Below are 12157 nucleotides of genomic sequence, written 5' to 3' on the forward strand. Positions count from 1 at the left end.
AAGGAGGAGACAGAAAAGTGAACCCCTCCAGCCATCAGTGCCAACCGCAGAATCAGAGCTGTCTTAGGCACACAGGGGTCCCAGAATCATGGATCCACAGCCAGAAGGGAGCCAAGGCCACCATCAGGTCTGCCCTGCCACTTTCTGATGGGTGGATAAACTGAGGCAGAGTCCTACATCTAGGGTTTGAAGCAGACTTCATGACACCATGCTTACGCTATGGCCCAAACTCTCCATTTGCAGATAAGCAGTTTGTGGGATCTGCCCAAACTCAGTGGGAGTGAGGATTGGAACCCAGGGCCCAGCGGCCACCTCCAGCTCTCCCCCACAATCCAATTCTGGTGGAATTTTTGGTTCATGCCATCTCAAAGCGCCTCGAATGGCCTGCCACCTGTCTCCAGAGGTCTAAAAGCAGAAGTGGATTCTTACTCAGACCCATAGAGGTCACATGATTCCTGGGGTCACTCACTAGGAGTCAGGACCTCTGCCCCATCTCTTCCCCTCAAACAAAAGCCAGGTATTCAGTCTGGTTGCCACAGAAACTTGTTTTTTCTCTTTTAATTTCTTTGGGCCTTCATCCCAACATCACTTAAAAAATCAAACCAACAAACACAGGACAGGCACGCACGTGGGCACGCAGGGGGTTGGAGCAGGCCCCTCCCTCCGGTGCCCAGCCTCCTTCCGCAACCCCACCCCCACCCTGGCCAGTTTTGGGGGGCGGGTTGAACGGCTAAAGCAGCAGACTACGGCAACAGCAACAACAAAGACGGGTGCAAGCCTGGAAGGTGGGCATCTCTCCTGCTCTATGGCTTAGGAATCGGGGCCATGGGAAAGGCTGACTGCACAGGGGGAGAAACCCTCAGCTAGGAGGACAGAGGCACCCTAGTCTTCCCTGACACACTAGACCCTGCCTACCCCAAAATCCCTTCCTTTCCCCACACCATAAAGGTCAGGGAGACTGAGGCACACAGAAGAGGCCTCTCTTGCCCTTCTCCCCTCAACTAAGGCCTCCCTGTATAAAAAAGCTAGACCCACCTTCTGGAGGCAGGATTCCATCCAGTCACTGAATCAGAACAGAAGGGAGAAAGCAGGGGGTGCCGATACAAGATGGAGGGAGGCAGCCCAGATAAAAGACCCTACCCCCAGCGCCGCCGCCCATCCATCCACCCACCCACCCCAGACACTGGGCCCTGCAAGGGGCAGCAGGCAACACAGACTGAGACAAATCTGGCTGGAATTTAAGGCTGAAGGGATGGGGGGGCCCCTACCCCAGGACCCTCCTGGCTCAGGGAAGGGAGACACCAGAGGTTCCTCTCCACCTGGGCCCCAGGTCCTTCCTGGTCCTCTCTCCCCCTTCCAAGTAGCAAATCATCCAGTCCAGGGGCAGAAAGGAGATCCCCCCAAGCAGCTGCTCCATCGGGGAAGGTGGGGACAGGGGAAGAGCTGAGGAGCAGAGGGAGGCAGGATGGGGGTCCTTAGTCAAAGCCACGCCAGTCGCTCTGTTCCGAGTCGTATTCTAGCTCCGCGCCCACGCAGCGCACACCATCCAAGAGCATTGGGGTGCCATGGTGCCGGTCTGAAAACAAGAGGACAGAGGTTAGTTCCAGCCTCTGCCCAGCTGTGCTAGAGGAACTGGCAATCAGCACCCCTTTTACAGATAAGCAAATGGAGGAGGGGCTCGGAGATTAAGCAACATCCCCATGAGCTGAGAAAGGCACCCATACCTCCTGACTCTGAACTATTCTACCCTTTACACTGTCCACACTTTGCCTCTGCCCCTTCCTAAGTCTCGGTCCAGCTTTAATCATCTCTATGTTTTCATCCTGCACAGAAGGCCAGGCCATCTATTCAACCAACTCTGGAAGGAAGCAAGCTAGATTTGGGGTCTGAGGCCCTGGGTTCAAATCTCAGCTGTGCCACTTCTCACGCCTGCCCTGAGGTCTCCGCCAGCTGTGGACCCCCAGGCCTTACACAGAAGTACAGGGGTTTGTGCCCAGCCTATTCTCCAAGGCCCCGACACCTTCCCTAAAATCCTCCTGTAATTGGTGCTCCTGGTTAATCCTCAGTCACCACCATCTGTCAGGATCTCTCTAAAGCAAAGCCCGGGTCAGAGGCGACAAGGGACCCTCAGGGCCACCTGGGCCAGGCCAGAGAGGCTGCTCTAGGTCACCTCAAACCCAGCCTTCTCTTCACTGCCCCAGGGGGAGATAATGTGATTTCCCAGAGGCCACCCCACCCCCACACAGCTCAACAGGAAATGAAGGGGAAGGGAAGGATGGATGGAGAGAGATGAAGCTGGGGAAACAACCCACCCCCCCCCCAGCCCCTCCTCCTCCAAGCTTTCTGGGAATAGAAAAATCCCCTCCAACCCAGGAGCTGCTGATGACTAGCAGTCACTACCCGCGGCAGCCGGCAGAGGGTGCAGGGGAGTTGGTACAAAGGCAGAGAGCAAGCAGCCCACAGCCCACAGCTCACAGCCGGGAGCCCCTCAGAGGGGAAGCCGCTTGATTTGCTCTAGCCTTCGCTATAATCAAGTCCCTTCCTTTTAGTGACAAAGAAACTGAGGCTGGTGGGAGAGCGAACCGTCTGCTTGCCAAGGTCTCGTACAGCAGTAAAAAAACTGAGGCATGACAGTCCTGACCCAAAGTCGGTGTGTTTTCAGGTGCCTCAGTTTAATGGTTTCCCTGGAGAGGCAGGCTGTCTCTGACCCCACTCTGAATGGCTCTTCTCTGGTGGGACTCAGGATCCTCCCAGCGCCCTCCCCAAGCTGCCCCACCCAGCTCTGCACCCCTTCTGAACCTCGGTCTGGCCCCCCTCTCAGACAAGGCGCCACCTCTAAACACCCCCCTCCAAACACCCTCTCCTGGGGTCAGCTCCAGATTCTGTAAGGGCTTCGTAGTGGGCCACCCTCTCTCCTATTAGACCAGAGGCTCCTGGAGGGCAGGAGCGATCTCTTCCAACCAAGGGGCCCTTCTAAAGACAGAGCCTGGAGCTTGACAGAAGGGAGCCGCTTCTCAGGACTCCTCCCACTCCCAGCAGGGGCTCTGTCCGTGGTGCTGGACGACCCCTTCCTCACCCATGACTCTGGCCTGAAGCACCACTCGAATGGTGGTATTGTCACTGGTCTCAGAGGCTAGCACCAGCTCTTCCTTGAGGACACCTTCCTTGTGGGCGATGTATTCACACTTCACGCAGAAGCCTATGGAAAAGAGACAGAGGCCCCAAGGGGTCCCCGGGGGGGCATGAGCTTCCATCAGTACCCTATGTAAAGAACTGGAAAATGTTTCAAACTCTGGGGAGGCACCCAAGTGCTCAGGTGAGCTCTGATTTGGGGGTCACGAGCTCACAGACCATACATTTAGAGCCTTTAAATGTCATCGAGTGTTGATGGGAACTAGAAGAACCAGGTTCAAATCCTTATTCTCCGTGACCCTGGGCAAGCTGCAACCTCAGCTTCTCTGGACTCAGTTTGCCCAACTGTAAAATGGGGGGCTTTGGGCTCAAAGACGTCTCAGGCCCTTTCCAGTTGCATATCTAGGATTCCATGAGCCTATCTGTTTATATTTTTTAGTTGGCCCAGAGTGGAGGGAGATAGGATTCAAAACCGAAGGAGACCTTGAACACCAAAACCAGTTCCTTTCATTTTACACATACAGAAACTGGGGCCCGGGGAAGTCAGAGATTTGCCCAGGCTCACACAGCTAGTGAGGAGCACCATCTACTGGGACTGAAGCCCAGGGCCTTAAGATACGGAATCAGCTAAGGCATCACCCAGCGGGAGCTTGAGAGGATATCCCAAAGGAGGGGAAGGAGCAGGGAGAGAACGGCCCATACGTGATTGGATGCATTCAGGAGAAAAGGCCACGTTTAAGCCTGGGGTCGTTATGGGAGGAAGAACTGGGACAGCCAGACAAAAAAGGACTGGAGGAGTCTGGAAGAAATTGGAGAATTCAGAGCACCCGGGAAAGGAACCTGCTGGTCTTGAAAAAGCATCACCCACCACTTAGTCTGGTTTGTACATTCTCAGGAAAGAAGGAAGGAAGGAAGGAAGGAAGGAAGGAAGGAAGGAAGGAAGGAAGGAAGGAAGGAAGGAAGGAAGGAAACACAATTTAAATCACACCAAAAAACCCAGAGAAGAAAGCAAAATGAAGTTTAAGGGGGCAAAAACGGTCATTTTGTGAGCACAACGTTAAATTCAATATACCTTTATAATAATAAACTGCATGTAATGGCATGCTGGTCTCATGTATGATCCTTTCCATTCTCATACTGGCATATCTGTGCTTGGTGAGGATTAAGGTCATGATAAAAAAGTGTTTTAAAGGCCCGACAATGCTCTTAGTGCCTGGAGCCTGGGGTCCAAGGAGACAGGAAGAAAACGCCAGTGGAGATGTTAGCAAAGGGAGGACCAAAGTCATGAGGAGCTCGGAAGCAGGGGGGCCCACCTGGGACTGCTCAGTGGGAGCCAGGGAGACTGGACTTCCTGCACAGGACACCTCAGCACTGGTGATCCGAGGACCCGGGTTTGAATCCCAGCGGTGTGAACTTGGGTAAAAAATCCCTCCCCCTCTCTGGGAGCTCAGTGTCACCCTCTATACAGTGAGGGATATGGATCAGGTGATCTGTAAGACCCGTAAGGCCCCTCTTATTCCAATTCCCATTAAGGACTGGGTTGGGGAAGAGGACATGCTGACATGCTACACACCCAGAGTGCGGCAGACAGCCAAGAGAACAAGACTGCTTCTCCTGTCCTTAGGCCCCAGTCTCACCTCACTTGGGTTGGGAGGGGAAGGGTGAATGAGATAATGGCCCTGGGGGCTCTGGAGACCTATCAGTAAACAGCTCAGTTTGCAGCAGGCATGACCAGAGAGGAGAAAAGGCAGATCTCAGACCACAGGCTCCATGAGCAATGAATATTTCAGAGCCAGTCCAGCTCTGCTGTGTGATCTGGAAGGCGAGGAAAAGGGGCTGCAGAAGACCACTGGAGGGAGCCGCCCTCCAGCACAGGCTCATCTGCCTTGTACAACCCTCAATGAGACCATGGAGGGTCTCCCCATTAGACCAGGGGCTCCCCAAGAATAGGAGATATCTCCTACCCAGACCAAAGGTGCCCCAAGGGCAGGAGATGTCTTCTCATTGGACCACAGAGACACCCCAAAAACAAGAGGTGTCTCCCCCATCAGACTAGGGGTTTCCCAACAACAGAGGATGTCTGTCTAGCAGACCAAGGGCTTCTCAGGAACACAGAATATCTCCCCACTAGACTAAGGACTTCCCAAGACAAGGGGATATCTCCCCATAAGACCAGAGTCTCCCCAAAGCTGAAGGCCATATTTCCAAAAGGAAAAAAGTAAGGGATTCTGGAACCTGCCTCCCAATGGGCACAGTATCTCTCCCCATCCAAATTCAAGATATATGCCTAAACAGGGGATCTGCTAGACCTAAGCAAAATGGCGATCAACCAGACCCAACGTGGGTTCACTAAGAAGCCAGGCAAACTAGCTCATTCCATGTTTTGACAGAGTTATCGGGGGCTCTAGTAGGGTTCCAGTTAAGGCAGGTACCACAGGGGAACAATGAGTCAGGCTCAGACTGGAAGGAAGCAGGCTGGAAAGTTTCGGGGGAAAAGGACGAGTTGGGCTTTCAGCGATTCTCCAGCCAACCCGACACCAACCAGCTCTTTAATCTTTAACCTCGATATTCTCCCGACGGAGGGGCAGCACAGCAGTTCGGGCCAGCAGTTCTGCAAGTGGGGTTCAAGGACCTCTGGAGGTCCCTAACACCCTGTCAGGGGATCTGTGAGGCCAAAACAATTTTCCTAATAATACTAACTCATCATCTGCCTACTAAAACATACGTCTATATGAGGCCAGATTTTCCTGATACACTTCAACCAAAGCAACCAATCACATCAGAATGGACAATGCAGGAGCAGACAGGAGACCCCAACTTCTTCTGTTAAGCCACGCAGGAAAGGGGATTTGCAAAAATTTCTAAGACGATGCCACTCTCCTGAATTTTTGTTTTGGAAGATAGTTACTTTTCACAAAAATATGTTGCTATTTTTAATGAATGAGTGTCAAGGTTTACCAGTTTTAATTTCTAACACGGTAAACGCTGATGAGCACAGTGGATAGAGTGCCAGGTCTGGAGTCAGGGAGACTTCTCTTCCTGAGTTCAAATCCTGCCTCAGACACTTACTAGTTGTGTGACCCTAGGCAAGTCACTTCACCTCTCTGCCTCAGTTTCCTCATCTGTTAAAACAAGCTGGAGAAGGAAATGGCAAACCATTCCAGTATCTTTGCCAAGGAAACCCCAAATGCAGCCATGAAGAGTTGGACGTGACAAGAATGACTGAAAAACAAAAAAATGCTGACAGAACCCACATACACAAAAGCTCTTTGGGGTCCTCAGTCATTGTCAGGAGTGTAAAGGGGTCCTGAGACCAAAAGTTTAAGAATCACTGGGGTAATAGAAGACCACCAGCCTCGGTCTCTGAAAGATCTGGGTTCTAGGTCCACCTCTGACAAATCCTGGCCACATGACCCTGGCCCAGTCACTAGACTTCCTTCCCATTCCCCAAATGTGCTTGTGGCCTTGACTCCTGCCAGAGCTGGGAGACATGGAGGGATGCTCTCCACACTGGGCGTTGGTGAAAACAGGGTCTGAACCAAAAGCCACATCCTAGGAAGATGGTACCATTACCTCCCCCGGGTCTCTGAAACAAGCAGCTGTGGAGGCACAGAAGGTGGGCATCCTTTCCACAGCCCGTGGGGCACAAAAAGCGGCCTCGGGGACTTCCAGGAAAGGCCCGCTCAGAAAAGGGGCTGGGTCAGCCACACGGGTAGCGGCTAGGAGGCTGGGAAATGTTGATGAGAAGAGCTGTACAGGATGGGGGGCGGGGGGGGGGGCGCACCAAGATCTGCCCCAGGCACTCGCCCCAACAAGACCCTACTGGCCCCACTAAGACGACAACCACAAGAGACCAAACAGAGCAGCAGCCTTGGGGCCGCAAACCTGTGTTCGAATCACTCCTCTGACACCTTCTAGCTGCATGATCTAGGCCAGCAAAACTCCCGAACCAGATTACGATGTAACTGGGAAATGTTTAACAAGATAAATCAAAGTACAACAGAGCGCCCAAAATGTGCGTTGGTGGTTTTCTAAGTCGCACGCGGCTGGCAGGGATCCTCCTTTCTGCTCCAGGCACTCTAAGACTGCAAATGCTTTTATTTTATACGGCTTAGGGCCTGGACCTGGGATTTCATTGGCATAAGTCATAAAAACAGCCATAGCAGCTAATACATAAAATGCTTTGTGAACTGCTTTACAAGCATCTCGCAGCCATGCTATGATGGGGCTGAGAGGGTCACCCCCATTTTACAGATGAGCAAATGGTGACTCAGTGTTGTCAAGTGACTTTACTGAGGTCCAGACAGATTGAGGGAGAGAGAAGGGCCAGGCCATGAAAAGAAAGACAGTCCAGAGACCCTGGGTTCTAATCCTGGCTCTGGTCCCTGCCTCCCATTTGGGGCTTTCTTGGCAAAAATACCAGTGGGGTTTGCCATTTCCTTCTCCAGCTCATTTGACAGATGGGGAAACTGAGGCAAACAGGGTGAAGTGACTTGCCCAGGGTCACACAGCAGAAGTGAGATTTGCACCCAGCTCTTTTATGATTCCAAACCAGTCCTGGAGCACAGCGGGTACAGCAGGTCTAGAGTGCCGGGCATCTGCTTCAAGGATTACACTTGTGTGCTCTGCCCGGCTCCGAAGGCCAGAGCCTGGTCAACGATGAAGGAGGCAGATCTGAACCCAATCCCGAAGAGCCTTGAGTCCGCGGAGCTGCCCCGGAATATTAACGCAAACACAACGTGGAGGAAAAGACAAATGCACACAACAGAGAAGCGCAGGAAGACCTGTCTGAACGGATGCAGGGATGCAGGAGGAGTCAGCAGAACCTGGAAACGAGCTGCCCCTCCCCTGCCCCGGCCCAGGGAACGCCCTTGGACAAGCACAGGCCAGCCACCACAGGGCAGCGTGGAGCCGGGAACAAGACGGGAGGAAGACACCTTCCCCTCTCCGCAGGGCTGGGGCTCTGGGCGTGGAACCAGCAGGGATGGCCCGGCTCAGCTTTGCTGAACTGATTTTTCTTTTTACCTTCTCTCTTTTCTATTACAGGCAATGGCTCTCTGGAGGAGAAAAGAGAGGAACTGTAGGGAAATGAAAATGATAGATTTTTAAAAGATATCAACAAAAATCAAAGGAAAAAAACAGTTGGAGCTGTCTAAAACTAGAACAGACTGTCCTGGGTGATAGCGAGCTCCCCAACAACTAAGTGTTCAAGCAGAGGCTGGATGCCCAGACAGAGATGTCATGGAGGGGGGCTCCACGCTGGGCAGGCGACATCGCGGAGGGGGGCTCCACACTGGGGTGGGCGACGTCGCGGAGGGGGGCTCCACGCCAGGGTGGGCATGTGATGGGAAAACGTTGGAGGTCTCATATAAATATGATCTTGCCAGGGCAGCATTGGGAGGGCAAGAGCCTTGTCTCTCCCATCAGGCCAAGGGACCTGGCACCTGGCGCTTTTCCCACATCAAGACAAGAGCTCCCTAAGGTCCCTGCCCCAGGCCACCACAGGAGCCCGGCAGCTCACCTGGCTAGAATGTGACTGGGCAGTGCTCCAGACCAGCCCCTTCCTCTGAGCTTTGCACTCCAGACCCTGACTTATGGCTGGGAGAGGGGGTGGGGAAAAGCAGCCCTTCTGCTCCCATGCCCCCAATGCCACACAATGCCATTAGGCAGAGGGGCTCAGCTGCCCCGAGACACCATAGATGAGAGATGTAAGCTTCAGTTACAGCCCCAGGCTGGATGACTTCACAGGGGCACCGAAGCGATGAGGGGATGAAATCCATTCCAGTGATGAGTGCAGATTCTTGGCCAGGGTACAAGGAACATCTCTCTCCTCCTCCAGCCTCCCTCCCTGCTCCCACAGCTCAGCCTGAGGCTCAGCCACCACTGTCATCTTCAAACCCAATGATGCTTTTTCACAACCAGCTCCATCGGCCCCCTCCTGCTGCCTCCCCCTGACCTGAGCATCCCTAGGGGCACAGGCATGCAAGCCCCTGCTCTGATGGTGAGACACAGATGCTGCCCTTAGGCGTCCCCTGGCCCGACTGTCCTGGAGCTGTCCCCGATCAGATGGGGACACAGCTCCTGCCCAAAGGGAGCCCCAAGGCCCAGTCACAAAGAGGATGCGGAAGTAGAGGAGGCAGGGGCGACCAACCTCAGCCGCAGCTCTAGCCACAAAGGGCGGGGAGGGTCTGCTGGAAGTGGCCAGGGCTCCTCTGCCACGCGGCCCCTCCACAGGCAACAGCGGCAGACACGAGCTTGCCAGCCTCTCTGCCAAGGGCTCATCCATCAGGGCACCAACGCTCCCGTGCTCCAGGGGTGGAGAGGCCCCTCCACACACAGAGGCTCCACCTCCACCCATCCTCCAGCAGAGATCGAGAGCTGGAAAACACGGGACCCCCACCCCCTCTCCTCTACAGATGAGGAAACTGAGATCCACAGATGGAGGGGAAGAGAAGGCCTGGGCCATGGAAAGAAAGGGAGTCTGGAGACCCCGGGTTCTAATCCTGGCTGAGGCCCGTGGGCAAGATCTCGCTGTGCTCTGTGCCTCAGTTCACCTCACCAGTGAAATCAGGAGGTTGGATTACACACCATATGAGGTCCTGGGGCTGAGTCTGTAATCCAGTGAGGTGACTGACCCAAGGTCACACAAGCAAATAAATGGCGAGGCCAAGATTTGAACGCAGGTCCTCTGACCCCAGATAGAACGCCCTCCTCGCTCCTGGTCCACCGGGCATCGCCCTCATGAAATGACGTGGAGGGGCAATGCCTTCATTTCCCAGACAAGGCCCCGGGCACCGAGATTCCACAGCTACCAGATGCTCTCGGACCCCAGAGGCTCTGCCTCCGTGTCCACCTCCAGGGGAGGCCGGATCACCTCGAGGCCAAGAAAGCACTGAGGCGCAGAGCTGACCCTCTGAGGTCGGCAAGGCGCTCAGATGAATGAGCCCACCTGATCCTCACGATGAGCCTATGAAGGAAGCAGGTGCTAAGGGGACTGAGGCTGACGTTACAAACAGAGCATTCGCACTCAGATCCGACATTTACCCGCGGGGCCACCCGGCTGTGCAGAGGATCCTAAGGGAGGGCCCTTCAGGGTCAGAATCCCAGCACCCCAGGAGGAAGGTAGAAAACTGGGAGCAATCAGCCTTGGGGAGACAGCTGGATTCCAAGGGAGTCCTGGAAAGAAGACTTGGCCTGGTGAGCCGGAGGCAGGGACAGGGGCAGGCTGTCAGGGGCCCAGAGGAGGCTGGAAGCCCAGGCTAGGACTTGTTGGTTTCCATGGCGGGGGGATGGGTGTTTCATCAGGCCTGTGGGCCAGTGGCAGAGCCTGCTGGCACAGCCAAGGGGTGAGAGGTCCCTCATGCCCACAGGGGCAGCTTCTCATCAAAGTCTCCCGCAGAGTGTGAGCCCACGAGCCCCAAGGTGGCTGGCGGGGTGAGGTTCCTTCCAGAGTTACTCATACCTCCGCCGCCCCAAGTTTAATGTCACCTGCCTGGAGGCGGGCAGAAAGGCCGTGGAGGAGGGCAAAGGCGTTGGCCGGCCCCCATTCCGAGAGCCTGCCTCACCCAAACAACATGGGGCCCACCCTCCACGTACTCCTCTCCCCCCATGCCATCTGACCGTGAGATTCTGAGGGGCTGGAAATGAGTGGGGGTCTCCTGCATTCAGTACAAACAGCACTGGATTTGGGGTCTAGAGGACTTGGGTTCGAGTCCTACCTTTGGGTTATCTGGGACAAATCGTCTCAAGACCTAAATTTCTGGGCTGGAAGCAGGGCCCTTAGCTTCCTGAGTTCAGTCCCTCATTCTCTCTATGACAATCAGAGATGTGAAGTGACCCCCTAAGGTCACTGCTGGTGTCGGAAGCAGGGTATGACCTGGGTCTTTCTGACCTTTCTGAAGGCCCCACACAAAGAGGAGAGCCCCTTGGGGGCAGGAAAGCAGGATGCAGTTTGTGATGAGGAGAGCAGGCCCCCCCAGTGAGACATCCCCTGGGTGTCGGGGTGACCTCTTGGGACTGAAGGAGACCGGCGGGTGAATGCGGTACCACTGGCGGGGAAGGGGGGCACCCTGAATCTTTAGGCAGAGCACTACCATAGAGAAGTGTACCTGGGACGTTCCCTGAGGTCAGGGGCAGGGGTCACCCAGAACACGGCCTCCGGAGGCACGGGGCCATAGGCCCATCAGACCAGGTACCGGCTCCCAGGCATAGGAACTCAGTGTCCCATCAAACCAGGGGTTCCCTGAGGGCTGGACTCACTGGGGCCCAGGGGCTCCCACGGCAGCCACCTCCCCTCATCAGACACAGGACCAGGCCCAAGGCGAGGTGCTTTGTTCCTCCCGGGCCCCAGGCAGGACTCACCTTCAGAAACAGGAGTCATACTCAGGACTTTGAGGTGCAGGTTGGGGATGGGGACGGCGCACACGTCCCTCCCCAGTCTGGGCAGTGGAGGAAGCGTGAACGTGATCTCATACTTGTGCATGATCTTCAGGAAACCGATCTGTAGGAGAGGAGAGGACGGAGCGGTGAGGAGGGGACCTGAGCAGAGAGGGGAGGCAGGCAGGGCCCGGGGGCTTCGGCTCCTGTTACTCACTGTACCTCGGCGGGCAGACGGGCTGGCAGGAACACGTGTGCACGCACATGCACACACACAGACACACGTAGACACAGGAACACAAAGACACAGGAAAACACACAGGTGCACACACATGCACGTGCGCACACACAGGCACACACACACAGGCACACACATGCACACACACAGGCACACGCACAGGCACACACATGCACACACACAGGCACACACGCAGGCACACATGCACATGCACACATAGACACAGGAGCACACGCACATGCACACACGCGCACACACTACCATCACTCAGTCAGTTGGCTGGTTTCCTGTTTGGCCAACACACATGCTCAGTCTCCCTAACTAGACCGCCTCTGGAAGCGTCCCTGGACTGCTCCTGCCAAGCCCATCGGCTGGGCCACACGATGCCTGCTCTCCACCTCAGTCATCCAC

At 55.1% G+C, this 12157-nt stretch overlaps 1 protein-coding gene across 1 annotated transcript; it reads right to left on the minus strand.

Annotated features, from left to right (window-relative positions):
- Positions 1–530: 530 nt before the first annotated feature.
- C3H20orf27 (chromosome 3 C20orf27 homolog) lies at positions 531–11632 on the minus strand (the record flags this gene model as incomplete). Its single annotated transcript, XM_036749750.1, is given in 3 exon segments — positions 531–1576; positions 3077–3199; positions 11494–11632. Coding segments are annotated over 3 exon segments (363 nt in total), but the record flags the coding sequence as incomplete, so codon positions are not given.
- Positions 11633–12157: the final 525 nt, after the last annotated feature.

The sequence above is a fragment of the Trichosurus vulpecula genome, chromosome 3, assembly GCF_011100635.1.
Source record: "Trichosurus vulpecula isolate mTriVul1 chromosome 3, mTriVul1.pri, whole genome shotgun sequence".
Lineage (NCBI taxonomy): Eukaryota > Metazoa > Chordata > Mammalia > Diprotodontia > Phalangeridae > Trichosurus > Trichosurus vulpecula.